At 39.5% G+C, this 15,970-nt stretch overlaps 2 protein-coding genes across 2 annotated transcripts; one reads left to right on the top strand and one right to left on the bottom strand.

Moving 5' to 3' along the window:
* Nucleotides 1-285: 285 nt before the first annotated feature.
* lias (lipoic acid synthetase) lies at nucleotides 286-8,982 on the top strand. Its single transcript, XM_042392266.1, has 12 exons — nucleotides 286-346; nucleotides 1,193-1,341; nucleotides 1,625-1,800; nucleotides 2,399-2,492; nucleotides 3,112-3,192; nucleotides 4,316-4,472; nucleotides 5,053-5,110; nucleotides 5,217-5,345; nucleotides 6,537-6,682; nucleotides 6,779-6,849; nucleotides 6,954-7,065; nucleotides 8,022-8,982. The coding sequence occupies exons 1-12, from the start codon at nucleotides 301-303 to the stop codon at nucleotides 8,081-8,083; spliced, it is 1,281 nt and encodes a 426-aa protein (XP_042248200.1). The 5' UTR covers nucleotides 286-300; the 3' UTR covers nucleotides 8,084-8,982.
* Nucleotides 8,983-9,053: 71 nt separating this feature from the next.
* On the bottom strand, nucleotides 9,054-14,702 carry ugdh (UDP-glucose 6-dehydrogenase). The gene is made up of 13 exons (XM_042392254.1): nucleotides 14,684-14,702; nucleotides 14,488-14,600; nucleotides 13,242-13,403; nucleotides 12,628-12,729; nucleotides 12,259-12,459; nucleotides 11,979-12,176; nucleotides 11,449-11,596; nucleotides 11,242-11,336; nucleotides 11,020-11,150; nucleotides 10,539-10,678; nucleotides 10,144-10,235; nucleotides 9,933-10,043; nucleotides 9,054-9,727 (listed from the first exon to the last, which is right to left on the bottom strand). The coding sequence occupies exons 3-13, from the start codon at nucleotides 13,401-13,403 to the stop codon at nucleotides 9,617-9,619; spliced, it is 1,491 nt and encodes a 496-aa protein (XP_042248188.1). The 5' UTR covers nucleotides 14,488-14,600; nucleotides 14,684-14,702; the 3' UTR covers nucleotides 9,054-9,616.
* Between the last annotated feature and the right edge of the window lie 1,268 nt (nucleotides 14,703-15,970).

Below are 15,970 nucleotides of genomic sequence, written 5' to 3'. Positions count from 1 at the left end.
AGAGGCAGAGTAGGGCGGGCCTTCGCGGAATGCGGGTGGGAAAAAATAAGACGTACTGTGGTACCGTCATCAGACGTGATAAAGCAATCAGTGAACGGATTAATTATCACTGTTTTTCCAATTAATAGGTCGTTTGTAGCGATGACAGGAGTGTAGTTAAATATTTCTAACAGAAAATTGGGGTCAAATATCAGTGGGCAAAGTGAAGCCATTGTACTTTTTAACTTTTAGTCACATTTTAGCTCATTTAGCTCTGCCACGTTCACGTTTAATTTAAAGTCTGTAATTACGAAAACCCGAATGGGAAAAACGTTCACAGCAGAGCTCCTTTTTGTTAATTTCGAGTGTAAGATATGCCTATGTGAATTTCTACATAATTCAGTTACTGCTCACTCTGGTCCAAATGAGCACTCCCAAATATAAATGGACTAGCCTTAATACCTGCTTTCAACTTTGTCCCACTTTAAAAAATGTGGTTTGAAATGCGGGACAGCATGGTTTTACTAATGTGGGGCAGTCATATATGTTGTTAAATTGGTGAAATATGCATTTAAGTACATTAAATATGCAATACCACCAGATATTCAGGGATCTTAGTCTTGTAATACCTAATTTTAACTTATTTTAGGCACTTTGCAAATTTATTATTACTAATATTAATAGATAATATAATACATTTCTATGATATCTGTAAAAGCAGAAACATTGTAATTACTGAAATGACCGAACATGGGCATGCACTTTGGCCTTCAGTGTCATTGACCAGAGAAATTTCACTGTATGAATTAAGGTGATTTAGACCTTTCAGCCTCCCAGTGAGCATCCCAGAGTTCAGTCTGAACTGTCCCACATCAGGAGCACACACTACAAGGAACACTTTTATATTTGCCATTTCTTCTCCAAGTGTGATATTTGCACTTTCTTTTCTGATGTGATTTGAAAACACCTTGGGGATTTCAGAATAGCATTGGGTGTAGATATAATGTGTTGGCTTCATATCGAAATATTGTATATTTGTCTTAGGTTTTTATTGTATTTGTTTGTGTTTACCCTCTTGTCTGTCTTAGATTAACTGGTGTTACGTAATGTATGGTGTTTGTATATGTTTTACCCCAACTTGAAACGTATGTATGTTAAGCTGTTGTTAATAAAGTTTTTTTCTTCCCATTGTGTCGCCTTCACGTCAATGCAGCATCAGACCGAAGCAGCCGATCGTCGAAGTTTGTCTCTGACCAAAGTCGCCTGCTAGCTAAAGTCATGGCGCTGCTCAAGCGGAGTTGTTGTGTTGCTGGTCGTTTCTCCACAAACCATCTGTGGTTGAGTCCCAGAAGTAGTCCACATGTGAGTATTTCCGCTGTCTGCTCGAATAATCTGTCATTTATCAACACAGACGGTTTGGGTAATCTAACGGCTAACTGTTACCGTTAAGTCTGGTCGCGGGCCTTGAAGCAAAGCTTGCTGTTGTTGTTTGTTTTGTAACTACGCTGCATTGACTGAAAGGCTTTGTATAACTTCCCAGATAAACAGTGTTGGACACGGACCATCGCTTGATGACTCCTAAACATTATGACAGTGTGTGATTGTGTGAGACTCGATGAACTAACCCTCAGTCCCTCCTCCGCAGGTTTACGGTAGCAGCCTGACGACTGTGGCCAAATCCGCCCCGAGTCTGGCTGACAGAAAGAAGGAGCTGCAGAGTGATGACGGGCCTGATCTGCAAGACTTCATTTCAGGGGATTTATCAGAGAAAAGCAAGTGGGAAGAATACAGAGGCAACCTGAAGAGACAGAAGGGAGAGAGGTGTGACTTTGAAACCTTACAGGTTCATCATGAACAAGGCCTATACTGTCTGTGAGAGAAGAAGAGATATCAGGAGGGTTCAAAGACCAGATCAGACTAAACCTTATCTACCAGGCTTAGTGTGAGCGACATCAGTGTCAGGTGTATGCACCTTTGCTGGTATATGTCAGGGAAATTGTTAGAAGTGGTGCAACATGCTACGTTGGCCCTGAGGTGCAAAACACAACAACATTTCACAAAACCACAACAACATAAGGGAAAATGCAACAATATTATGCAAAACACAGCATTTCACAAAACAGAAAACACAACAACATGAACTTTGCTTTTGTTTTTTTAGTTTTACTGTCCCATGACAAGGGCAAAGCAAATCCCACTCTAATGATAAATTCTGCTGAGTCATAACATGATGTTCATGTTGCATCATTTCTTATTTCTACTGAATAAGCTGTGCTGTGGCCTGTCAGGCTCCACTGTGTGTGCAGACCAGGGACAAACCTCAGCAGATTCAGCTGTGTTTCACAGCCAGGCTACACCTGACCTAAACTGATACACAGGTGAGTTACTTAGTGACTGACTCTGCTGTTTGTTGTAACAGGCTAAGGCTTCCTCCGTGGCTGAAGACGGAGATCCCCATCGGCAAGAACTACAATAAGCTGAAGAACACACTGAGAGACCTCAACCTGCACACAGTGAGTTGTACAGACGGTGACAAGTTAAAGTGAGACTGTAACTTCTGCTGAACATGGGTCATGATGGCTACAAATTATGGGATAATGTTAACTTTTTAGCATTTAGCTAAAATGCTAAGCTAACAGAAGGATTCCTAAAATTTGCTAACATTAGCCACCATAATCTACTGGTTATACCAGACTCCTGTAAAGCTTCATACTTGTGGAATCTATGACAAGAAGCAAAGAAGCTTCTGTTACTTTTCCCATAATTTGTCATATCTGTAGTCTGTGAGTATCTTGTCAAGCAACTTTACTGCTTTTAGGATACCTTTTTGTACATAAGATGCTACTAATGCTGCATTCAGACATATTGAATCCCATACAAGATAGGACAATGCTTAGTTCAAGTATAACCTTCACGTACAAGGGCTCAGGTGATATATTGATATAGTAATGAGTTAAACATTGGTTCTACTGCTTATTTTCAAATACAGATACTTTTTTGGATATTTTTTGTACTCATCACAACCCTAATGGCTTTTATTTCAGGATCTACAAATATATATATATATATATATATATATGATGTGTACTTAATCTTTAATTACAATATGCATCTTCATGTCTGTTTCGTCAGGTGTGTGAGGAGGCCAGATGTCCTAACATTGGGGAGTGCTGGGGAGGAGGAGAGTACGCCACGGCCACAGCCACCATCATGGTGAGTCTCCTGGACGCCTCTGACGCTGTGGTGCAGCTGAATTTACTGCCAGTTATAGAAAAGCACCTGTATTTTTATCCCTCCGCACTGCCGAAAGCCGTGGCCGGAGGCATTATGCTTTCAGGTTGTTCGTCTGTTCATATGTCCATCTGTCCGTCCCATTCTCATGAACACAATATCTCTTGAGGGAATTTCTACAAATTTGGCACAAACGTCCACTTGGACTCAAGGATGAACTGATTAGAATTTAGGGGTCAAAGGTCACTGTGACCTCACAAAACACATTACTCAAGAATTCATACGCTAATTATCACAAAGTTTCACACAAATGTCTAATAGGATTAAATGATGAAGTGATGACATTTTATATCCAAAAGGTCAAAGGTCAACTTCACTATGACATCATAATGTTCTGCAAAAACACTTTTCTGGCCATTATTCAACACTAAAACTCAGGAACAGAAGGGGAGATAGTGACCAGATTTCACGTTTGGTTGGATACTGAATCAGTGACACTAATCTTGGCGCCCATCTTGAAACTGTGATGATTGTTTAGATCTTCTGTGCTGTCGAGTTGAAGATGTGTTTGAAGTGTCCACGTTTGAGAATTTGTAGCTTTTTGCAGCAACATCCATATCTGGAGCATTGTCTACTGTCTATCAGAATCAGCTTCATTGGCCAAACATGTGAACACATACGAGGAAAATGCACTTAATACCTTTTTATTAAAATCCTTCAAAGTCTTCACTACAAATATTATGAGTCTGGACAGACATGGATGTAAACTGCAACTTGATTGGTTGGTGGAGGCAAACAACCATGAGGCTTTATTCCCACTTTAACAAAGGAGCACTTTGATGTCCATCCCAGTGCCTCTAGTCTTCTAAGAAAGTAGAAATCTATCATATATTCATGTAGTGCATTGTGAAGCACTTCCATTTTCACAGATTTTCATAGATTGTTGTAAAATCTACAATCTGTGCATTAATTAAAATTATACCTGTTGCTGGATTATCAGTATTATATTACAATAGAATATCTGGAGATTCTCTATAATTATTTGTTCCAATTTTATGACACATGAAGCTAAGATTTTCTCCTGTCTGTCTCTCTCTGTATGTAGCTGATGGGGGATACATGTACCCGTGGATGCAGGTTCTGCTCAGTTAAGACGGCCCGTCGGCCCCCACCTCTGGACCCAAACGAGCCCTACAACACAGCCAAGGCCATCGCTGCCTGGGGGCTGGACTACGTGGTTCTCACCTCAGTCGACAGAGATGGTAATTAAAAAAGATATTTAAACATAGTACATAAAAATGAATACAAACATGAGCAAAGTCTCAGAGAGCTAGCTGTATCCTGTATCAGTTACTCCCCACTGCACTCGTTCCTGCTGACTGTGTTTGAATAAGCTGACTGATGGAGGGCCCTAACTGTAAATTGTAAAAAGGTGCCATTTCAATGACAAATGACTAAATATTTTCCAACTTTGAGAACACACACACAGTGAGGTGAAGACGATATAAGCTTTTAGTACAAATCCATAAAAAAAGTGTCACACAACTCTGAATATGCTTTACTTTTCAAACTTTCTTGACTATCTTATTTAATCAGGATGGTTTCTGATGTTGTTTCTGGTTTCTTTGTATCAGGTCAGTCTATCAGTCATGTGACGTATAAGTTCAATACGTTTAACAATTCAATCAATCATCTTTTAAAAAACAGTTTTTACAGAATACAGTATTTCCTTCTGATTGATAAAAATGGTTTATATCCATAAATACAACATATATAACACTCAAACTTCTTAAAAATACTAGTAAATGTTATCTCAGCAGTAATGATCTGTTCTTGTGGCAGATATTGCTGATGGAGGGGCAGAGCACTTTGCTAAGACTGTTTCCAACCTGAAGGAAAGGTAAAATCTCTCATCTCCACAACTGGACTGTAACTGATCAGGAAACCGTCTGTCTGTCTCTTCATATTTGTGCAAGCTGAATAAATAAGTTGTCATCTTCATCCAGGAACCCTCAGATCCTGGTTGAATGTCTGACACCTGATTTCCGTGGTGACCTGGCAGCAGTGGAGAAGATCGCCTTGTCAGGGCTGGATGTCTACGCCCACAATGTGGAGACAGTCCGCGAGCTGCAAAGGTACTGACTCAGCACTGACAAGACTTGATGACTTGAATCCAGCAGCTCTCTTCAGTCTGCTAGTGAAAGAGTATAGTGGCAGCTAATTGGCCAGCGCACAAGGGAATAAAAGGGTTTTTAAATGCATGAGAATCTTTAGTGAAAATGGCACACAGAAGATAAAATATCTGAAATTATGTTTACAGTGATATGAGTTATGGTAGTACCGTAAAATGTGCTGTGATAAGGTGCTATCTAGCAACATTTAAATGACCAAAATCACATTTTTTTTCTAAAAGGCACACTTTTTAGATCGTGTTCTCATACATACACATTGTCATACATACATCATGTATCATCTAGCTGGCCAGTATGAGTTTAAGCACTTGTTTTGTAGCACTGAATATGCTTTTGAATATTTGTTCAGAAATGATGCACTATTTTTCCTGTTTTTTCTTGTTTTTATGGAGGTTTAATGCACTTATTTCAACTTAGTTTGGACAAAAGCATCTGGCAAATTAATGTAATGTATTTTTTTACTGTGGCAATGCACAGATTGACAGTATGATATGCATGTATGTATTTTTATAAGAACATTGTGCATTATGCAGTTTTCCTCTACTTTAATGAAAGCAGAGCTGAAAGGATTAGTCATAATTAATTGTTTGGCTGATCAACAGAAAATGAGTCAACATCTGTTCTCCTCAGCTGTCTGGGTTTGCTGCTTTTCTTTATCTTTTGTGATATAAAACACATCTTTAAGTTTTTTACTATTGTTTGGACAAAACAAGCAATTTAAACCATTGTCTCTTTTGGAAATTGTGAACAATGTTTTTAATCTATTTTCAGGTATTTTATAGACCACTGTCACCTTAATCAATAATGAAAATAATCGTTAGTTGCAGCCCAGTATTAAACTGAATAGTTGTGGTGTTGGTTACAGCTCTGCCACAAGAGGGATGTCAGCCATAATACACACACTGACCAGCAGGTGGTACATGGAAACCATTTCTCTGATGTTAGTGTAGTTACAAGATGAACTGCTGAAATTTACATAGAAGGAAGATACAACCACGTTATGATTTCACCTGTATGACTGTAAAAGTTTTCTTGATTGTTCATATTAATTGTTAATCTGGAAATATATTTTCTGTAGCTTTTCTTTTAATAATTCACAGAATTGCTCACAATGTCTCTCCTATCTGTTTCCAGGCATGTGCGAGACCCCAGAGCGAACATTGACCAGTCTCTGAGTGTTTTGAAGCACGCTAAAAAGGTCAACCCCAATGTGCTCACCAAGACGTCCATCATGCTGGGGCTGGGAGAGACTGACCAACAGATACTTGACACTCTGACTGGTGTGTATGCTCACCAGTTGCACATAAAACACACGTAGAGAATTTTAACGTGAAATGAAACAATTTCCTGACGATAATTTTGTGATGATGTTGCAGAGCTGCGAGAAGCAGGAGTGGACTGTCTAACACTGGGGCAGTACATGCAACCCACTAAACGCCATCTGAAGGTAAACACATCACTCTACACAGTATTTCCTTATTTACTACAGCAGCTGAAAAATGCACATTTGGCAAATTGATGTGCACAATGATAATGTGTGTGTGGGTGCAGGTGGATGAATATGTCACTCCAGAGAAATTTGCACATTGGGAGAAAGTTGGGAATGAAATGGGCTTCGTCTACACTGCCAGCGGACCGCTGGTGCGATCCTCTTACAAAGCAGGTGAGACTCCATGTTGCACATGTTTTAACATGCACAAGTTAGTGAGAGCCCGATCTAGTCAAGTAACATAGTACAATACTGTATTTAATACCTGTTATTCTTCAGTTATATTGTAGATAGTGAGCTAAAACTCATAAGGAAAGTGACTTAAAATGCAACATCACTCAAATTACAATAAAACATATTTTCTCTCTTAGCTTAAGTAGTTGGCTATGCAGTTGGGTTTTGTTTTACTTATCCATATCTTGAGATATCCACCTCTGAAACACATGCCACCACTCAATTTCAGGGAGGATCAGTGGAATTTCATGACAATGTTCATAGGAACTTTTCTTCAGTAGAAAGTTCAGTAATGGAAAGTAATGGAAACATGTTTCTGGAAGGACATGTTGCGGTTTAATTTTTTGAATGATATTTTTCAGCGCTTTCAGTACCACAAATGGATTTTAATTCACCTCCATTGTACTGTGGTAGCAGCAGAAATCTCAGACACAGGTGTCTGAAAACCTTAGCAAAACTAACAAAAACTCCATCAAGCACATAAAAATCATGTTAAACGAAAAAAGTAGAGGACGAGTCAAGAGAGTGAATATATTCTTGTGTGATATGGTCTGGAGTATACTACTATAGTTGTTGCAGCAACTAATGTTTTGACAGGTTTTGACACGTCTGTGTGTCTTCATCAGAGTAGGACGAGGTAGTGAGAGTAGTTTTATATTTCCTGCATTCAGCTAATGGCCGACTCTCATAAGATGAACAGGTTCTGATGCTTTTATCTAGCGAGTGCCACATTGCCACAGCATAGACATACTGAATATACATAATAGGAAACATAATAGAGCGCCAGATAAATGTATTTTTAGATTTAACCAGGGTCCCAGAAGCGACCTTTGACCAGTGGTTGGGTCAGAGAAAATACATATTTTTCTTATCTATGGTTTTTTTTCTATCAACAGGCGAGTTCTTCCTGAAGAATCTGCTGCAGAAGAAAAAAGCAGAAGTGACTGTAGGAGAGTGAAAAGCACCAAACACAGAGGCTGCCCTCTGTCTTCCTTTTACCTCTATCTCTTCCTATAACTATACATATTTACAGAGACAAAATCAACTTTACTCCAACAGCATCATAATGCATTGTTGTAGCAAACACACTGAATATAATGAGTAGAACAAACGAACACGGAAAGTGAGAGAAGGGTATTTGTGTTGAATAATGGTACAAAATGGACATTAAGACGACTCCTGGAAGTAGAAAGACCGTTCTGTTCCTGCTTAACGTACTTGTCCTCTACTGTTCACCATTGACAACATCATTTTAAGATGAAGAGATAAAAGAGAAGAACGGCAGTTAGATGCTTGGATGCCTGGGTGTAGACTCCATGTAACCCTGCCAGGTGAAAATACAACTGTGTGTAAGCAGTAGCTGTAATTTGCTCCGATCTCTGCACCTCAGGGGGCACTAAATCACATCCAGCATCAACACCCTCCCCTCAGGTGCCCTGGACTCCAGGTAAAGAGCTACTGACCTTTAACATTGAGCTGTGTTTATGAGCGCTTTGATGTCTGCTGTTTCAGGAGAGACGTTTTAATGAAGACCTTTTTTTTTTTTTGGTCTGAGGGTTCCTGCGGTGACTCCAAAGTGAAATTATTTATGACACAAACAAATCTCTGCCTGCCATGACTTATAAAACTGTTGCTCTCTATAAAGTTTCTATTTAATTACATTACCTTTGTACCTGATAAAGGGCCAGTTTGAGTTTGAGTGTTCAACATTGTCGGAAGTCCTTGACAGGTATTAATGATCTGTTTGCACCAGGATGAGAAAGATGTGTCTGTTTTTTTGCACTTGTTTGTTTAGATGAAACACAAATCTATAAAATGTACATTTGTATTGAAAGAATTAAAAGTCATCAGTCCACATTTGCACATTTTCATTGTTCAATCTTCCTTTTTGTGGTACAGTCAGCGTTCAGTACAAAAAACATCAGGCACAAACTCTACACATATTTTATTGCATTGGCCCTTTCAGTAAACAGTCACTGCTACAGAGGACACATACTGATTAACAGACAGTGAGATGATTTATAAAAATATTTTTAAAAAACAGTATAAAATTTTGCAGTTTAGCAACAATACTTGATTATATAGTAAATACTGTAAGAAAGACACACTAATAGTGTTATCTTTGAAACTGACGACAACAGACGGTGCATATATAACTGAATCTGAAATATTTGGTTGATAAATACTATTCAGCATAAACTGTATAAAGGTAACCGTTTGTGTGTCTGGAATGGTTTATTTTCACTGAACTTCTTCCAAACCGTCAAAAACATTCATGATCACATTCACACAATTTGGGACTGAAGGCTCAACTTCTTCCTCTCCCACTGCAGGGGAGCAATTAGTCACACTGTTTGGCTTTGTTGATTGTAAGGCGAGTACCGACAGCAGAGGAGTTGGATCAGAATGAAATATTTGACCGGTAATAAAAAGGTTGAGAGAGGAATGTGCTGCATGTTTGTGTGTGTTTGAAGTGAGTTTTTTTTTTTTTTTAGATTTTGGCTTTTTTGGTGGGAGGTTCGCTGGCACTGATGCGGGGACATACAGCTGCCGGGGCGTAGGGGATCCGTGTTGCTGTCACTTTCTTACCGATGGTCTCGATCTGCAGACGGAAAAAGAGGAAAAATAACAGAAACTGAGCTGTGACCGTGGTGATTAGTGAATACAGCTGCGGCTTTGCACAGATGTCAGAAACTGTGTTGTCAGTTTAACATTTGACTTTCCTCTTCAAAATATTTTCCTTGTTTTATGAATGAATTTTTGTACGAGAAGTGTGTACGTGTGTGTTCTCTTTTCTGTCTGCTCACCTGGAAGCCGATGTTCTGGAGGTGAGCATGAAGGTGATCCAGCACTCTGCGACCATCAAATATGAAGGCTGGCTTCAGCATCTTCTTGTAAATCTTCTCATAGTCCAGTTCCTATGTTGGAATTAGAGGGATATGAAGACTTTTAAGTTTGTTTTTCTTTTTACAAGATAAAAGATGTGGTAATAGATGGCAAGAAAATGTGATTTGTGACCTTAAACATGTCCCACTCAGTGCAGATGACCAATGCATGTGCGCTCTGGCAAGCTTCATAAGGGTCTGAGGTCACAGTCACCAGCTCTGATACTAAGAAAAAAAAAAGACATGATTAACAATAATCAAATCTGCATCCTTTCTTAAAAAAATTATATTAGGAATAGTACATTAATACCACTCATGTCTGCCCTTTAAGTACTGAGGTTCAGCCCAGAGTCACTTAGCTTAGCATTAAGACTGAAAGCAGGAGGAAACATCTAGTCTGTTACCAAAATGTCAAACTGATTCTTTAAGAACAGGTCAGAAACAAGGTAAAATTAATAAATGAATTTGGTTGGACCTAATCTGTTTTCATGCGTTTTGTGATACTACAAGGCTGAACCACACACACACCTCTTTCTGGGTTGTCCTCTGAGATGTTGGGCTGAGAGAGGTCATGAATGATTTGCTCCTTAAGAACTTTTGGGTCATAGATGAACAGCTTAGCCCCTTCATCCATCAGATACTTCGAGATGTAGATACTGGACGACTCTCTGTGGTTTTGACACACACACACACACACACACACACACACACACACACACACACACACACACACAGAGATCAGGGCCAAAGTTCACCAAAGTGTGCTGGCAGGTATTCAAGTGCAGTGAAGTGTGAATAACAGTGACAGTGCATGTTTTGTGTGTACAAAGTGTATACATGGTTCAAATAGTTGAAAGGACACTCTTGTTCATACAAACAATGCCAGGTTTATAATTAACATGACGAAGCCATTTGGAAACAAGTATAAAAAAAAACCAAATAATTGTTATGTGTTTACAAGGGTGTGAGAAGGCAACGTTAGGAAAGAATAACATGAAAAGAGACCAACCTTGTGTCACCTGTGTCTTTTTTGAAGGAGAAGCCCAGCAGAGCGATCTTTTTGCCAGTGACCGTGTTGAAGAGACAATCAATGATCCTGCAGGCAAACCGTCGCCTCTGGTACTCATTCATATCGATCACCTGAGAACATGAGACACAGAGATTGAGAATGAGGTGAACACAGAGAGGGTGACACCTCCGGAACAAAAGTCAAAAATGTGGCGGTTCTCACCTGCTGCCAGTAGGAGGCCACTTCAGGCAGGTTGAGGGCCTCACACAGATACACCAGATTCAGCACGTCCTTCTGGAAACAGCTTCCACCAAAACCTGGCCAGAGTGTTACAGAGGCAAAGAGACGGAGGGCAACACTTAAACTGTGTTTAATGAAATGAAAATCTTACATGTAAGTACACTTACATATTGGTTGCACGTCTCTTACCTACGCTGGCTTTGAGGAACTTGCTGCCTATTCTCTGGTCCATGCCAATCGCCTTAGCTACCTCCTCCACATCGGCTCCAGTGGCCTCGCACAGAGCGCTGATACTGTTGATGCTGCTGATTCGCTGTGCCAGGAATGCATTGGCTGCCTACACACACACAAACACACACCATGTTTTTTGTTTTTTAAGATTGTACTTACGATAACTACAAAACAGAAGAAGCCATTCACAGTGATACTTTCCTAGAGATAAAATGATTAGTAGAGTTATTTATTAGTCAATCAGAACATTCATCATCAATCAGCAACTATTCTGATAATCTATTTATCGTTTTAGTCATGCTTCAAGCAAAAATACAAACATTTGCTCTTTCCAGCTTCTCATATGTGAGGATTTGATGCTTTTCTTTGTCATAAAGGAAACTGAACATCTTAAATATGTCAGCTTAGGGTCTAGTAAATTATAACTGGGATTAACCAGCAAATCAAGTAATACTGAAAATAATCATTAGTTGCAGCTCTAGACTCACCAGTTTAGACAGCTCAGACGACCACGTGTTAGTGGTGATGATTCGTGCCTTGGGGACCCAGTGTTCATACACAGCACACAGAGCTCGGATGGCCCTTTGACCTTCGGCTGTCTCGTCCCCACCAATCAGGACACGGTCGGGCTCCTTCAGATCCCGCACTGCTGTTCCTTCTGCAAGGAACTCTGGGTTGGACAGCACCTAAAGCAGCAATACAACTTTACAACCTTGTGGAACAGCAGATATCAGAGTTTTGTGCTCATACGCTTGCGATTATACACACTTGTAGGTTGAGGCTGGGCTTGGTGTTGGCATCGAATATCCGTCTGATGCTCTCAGCAGCTCGTACTGGTACCGTACTCTTCTCTGTGACAATCTTGTAGCCATCGGACACCTCGACAATACGCCGAGCGCACGCCTCAATGAATTTGAGGTCAGCTGCGCGACCCTTCCCCATGCCATAGGTCTTGGTTGGGGTGTTAACCTGCGATGGAGGTGCAACCATATTAATCTATTTCCATAGCTAGTCACACAGCAGAAAATGTGTGTGTGTGTGTGTGTGTGTGTGTGTGTGTGTGTGTGTGTGTGTGTGTGTGTGTGTGTGTGTGTGTGTGTGTGTGTGTGTGTGTGCAGGGGTAACTGAAAGACTCACAGAGATAAAAACGAGGTCTGCTTCCCTGATGGCTGAGTCAATGTCTGTAGAGAAGAACAAATTTCTCCCTCTGCATGATTCAACCACCTCTTTCAGACCTGGCTGTGGTGGGAGGAAGTGAAACAGGGAGGGTGTTAACAAGTGGGTAACACTAGGAAAAAACATGGCACAAACTTTTAGAAATGTAATACTAGTTGACAATGACTGGTCACCAACTGGCCCCAACATTAGTCACGATGATGATGTAATACCCTGTGGCTGCAGTTGATGTGGAGAAGTTGCGACACAGAGAGGTCTGCAACTAATTTATGTTTCATTCTCCCCATGAAGGAGTCATATTGTGTAAAAATATTGGCTGGAATGGTTGCCTAGCTACATCTACTTTTTCAACACGGTCAATGAGTTTCACTAATGAAACGACTGATAACTCTCTCTAGATATAAGTTTCTCAAAAGGTGAGATAAGCATGTAGGGAAAAAACACATGAAATATCAGTGTCCTTCTCAGTAAAACATGAACCACACCCTGTTGAAGTTTTACCAGAAATCACGCAGCTAATAATACCAAACCCTTTAGCTCACTTTCTTTGGACAATATTAACACTGACATGTTACCTCATATATGGGCAGAGTGTCTGAATTCCAGGCTTTGATGCGGGACTCATTGACATCCACAACAGTCACTGTGATCTCTGGACACATGTGAGCGATCACGCTACATGTTGGCCCCCCCACATATCCAGCACCAATGCAACAGATCCTCTTTATCTGAAACATCTGGAAATACAAGATAGAATATAATGAATACCTGAGGTATTTCACTACAATTAGAATGTCCTACACTTTCCATCCATCTGTACTTAGTTTAATCAGCAACTATTCTGATAATCGAATAATAGTTTCAGGCTATTTATTAAGCAAAAAATTGCTCAAATTTGATGATTTAGTCATACATTAGACAGTCAAGTTGAAGTTGCCTGTTATAACCTGAAGTTATAACCTGAAGTTATAACAGGCATTTTCACTACATCCCGACATTTTATGGACAAAATTATAAATTGATTAGTCGAGAAAATAATCAGCAGAATAACTGATGATGAAAATAATTGTTAGTAGTCACCCTAAAGCAAAGCTCAGTTAGAGGTTTGGTGTCTTACAGAATAACACTTTGATTCTCATTCTGACTTGTCATGTTCAACTCATTTAACATTGCATGAAACAGTTAATCAATTCACTAAATTAGTTCCCTACATTTGTCCACCATTGAACATTGCCAAATCGTTGAGAGGAAAATAAAAGACAAGTGTGTCGTTGGCTTTTCTCTGTTTTTGTCAGATAACTAAAAATCTTTTGGAGTGTTGGTCAGACAAAAAAAAACACCTTAAGGATTGGGAAATTGTCATCGTAGACATTTTCCCTCTTTAATGACATTTTGTACCAAACAATGAATCGATCAGTCGTCAAAAGAATCAGCAGATAAATCTATAATGGAAAGATATCTGTTAATAGCAGCCTTACAGGACTTTAAACCCTGGGTTACAAACCTACAGTACCAGTCGCACCGTTACAGCCTGGAAGAAAATAAAGAGCCTTTCATTGCAGCTCAGCCACGTCTACCAGAGATGAAAAAGCCCTTTAACCCCCACATTACATCTGAGCTACGTTAGTTGCTGTGCTACAGAGTTAAGAGTCACTGTTTGCTGTAGTGTAACGCTACAGATTAACAAGCCCATATATTAGCTAGTTTGCTAGTTTGTTTATCTTCAGGTTGAATGAGAGAACTGGACACAAGAAACAAATGAATGGGCGTCTATCATGAGCCAGCTAGCTCGCTAGTAACCGTTAGCTAACGTTACATTACCTTTGCCAACTCGACAGTCTCTGAGCTTCAGGAATGCGCAGATTAATGTTAATGTTAGCTCTTCTCCTTAACACGTCTCGTTGAAACAAGCGTCGATTCCGGAGCAGCGGTTCCTTTAAAAAAAACACGATAAAATCTCTTTTTAAAAAAAAAAGAAAAGAGGAGGAACACCAGTGCTCGACGAATAGACTCACACCATCTGGGGTTCTTTCATAACTTCTCCAGCACAACCTTTAACTGGTACCTACAGGGAGGCACTTCTGTCGAGGTACCAGAAAAAAGAAAAAAAAAAGAAGAAAAAGATTCTTTCATGACGTCATCAAACGGGCCAATATATATACTTCCTGTTTGGGATTTTCACGATAAAAGCAGCCAATTCGTCCACGTGTGCCCTCACTGACGTCACCTGAGTGGACCAAAATAATACAAACACTTCTCAGTCTTCTAAATGGCTCTAATGCTGAATCAGCAACACCTCTCTAAAATAGTTCAACCCAGAGGTTATTTTAGTAGCCGTTATGGTGCTTTCGATTGTATCGCATTAACACTGTGTCACACTATTTATACTGTTTATTCTGTTACTTATATATATGTATAATACATATTTTTATTAGTATTTTAGTATTAACTTTTTATTTATTGTATTCCTTGCTTCTATCTATGTATTCAATTCAATTCAAAGGGCTTTATTGGCATGAAGGTTTCAAGAATAATGTTGTCAAAGCATCAAAGTACAATTTGTCCAAATATTTAGACAGTACACAATAACAGTAATATGAACATCAACACAACATATATACAGTATATCCTATGCATGTATTTGGGGGTCTGTCATAGGCTACTACTGGGGACAAATTTCAGACTAAAGACCAGTCAGACAGTCGTGTCCCCAACTGGGAAAAAAGCTGATTTTTGGGTCAGTGGTTAAGGTTATGGTAAGTCTTGAGGAAATTAATGTAAGTCTACATAATGTCCCCAAAAATGACCTATTTTCATGTGAGAAGGTAGTAGATAATATAAGATTTTCCTTCTCTCTGCTCTTTTTGAATGTGTATTATTTTGTTTCAGGTTACAGCTTATACATATATTTTTTGAAAATGTTGTGTTGTACAGTTATCTTTCTTTGACAATAGGGTGGTTTCATTTTTTTGGCAACAGTACAGGGACATTCCTTCCCTTTTTTTAACATGACAATATCCCCATGCACAAAGAAAGGTCCATAAGTTCCATGGCCCATGCACAAAACCTTCACAGAAGAGTGGAGAGAGTCGGTTAATCACATAGAGATGTAATGTTCAGGTGTCTGTATATTTTTGGTCATGTAGTGTGTTCATTTACTTTAGATTAGGCCAAAATACTACGCACCATGATGCACCATATGTCTAACATTTCAACGTTCATTGTCCTCAGTGGAGTCAAACAGTACTGGCATACAATACACAGTAGGATCTTAACATTTTCTCAGCTCCAAGGGAAAGTCTTT

The sequence above is a fragment of the Thunnus maccoyii genome, chromosome 2 (genome assembly GCF_910596095.1).
Source record: "Thunnus maccoyii chromosome 2, fThuMac1.1, whole genome shotgun sequence".
In the NCBI taxonomy this organism is placed as follows: domain Eukaryota; kingdom Metazoa; phylum Chordata; class Actinopteri; order Scombriformes; family Scombridae; genus Thunnus; species Thunnus maccoyii.
This window is presented reverse-complemented; position numbering and strand designations above follow the sequence as displayed.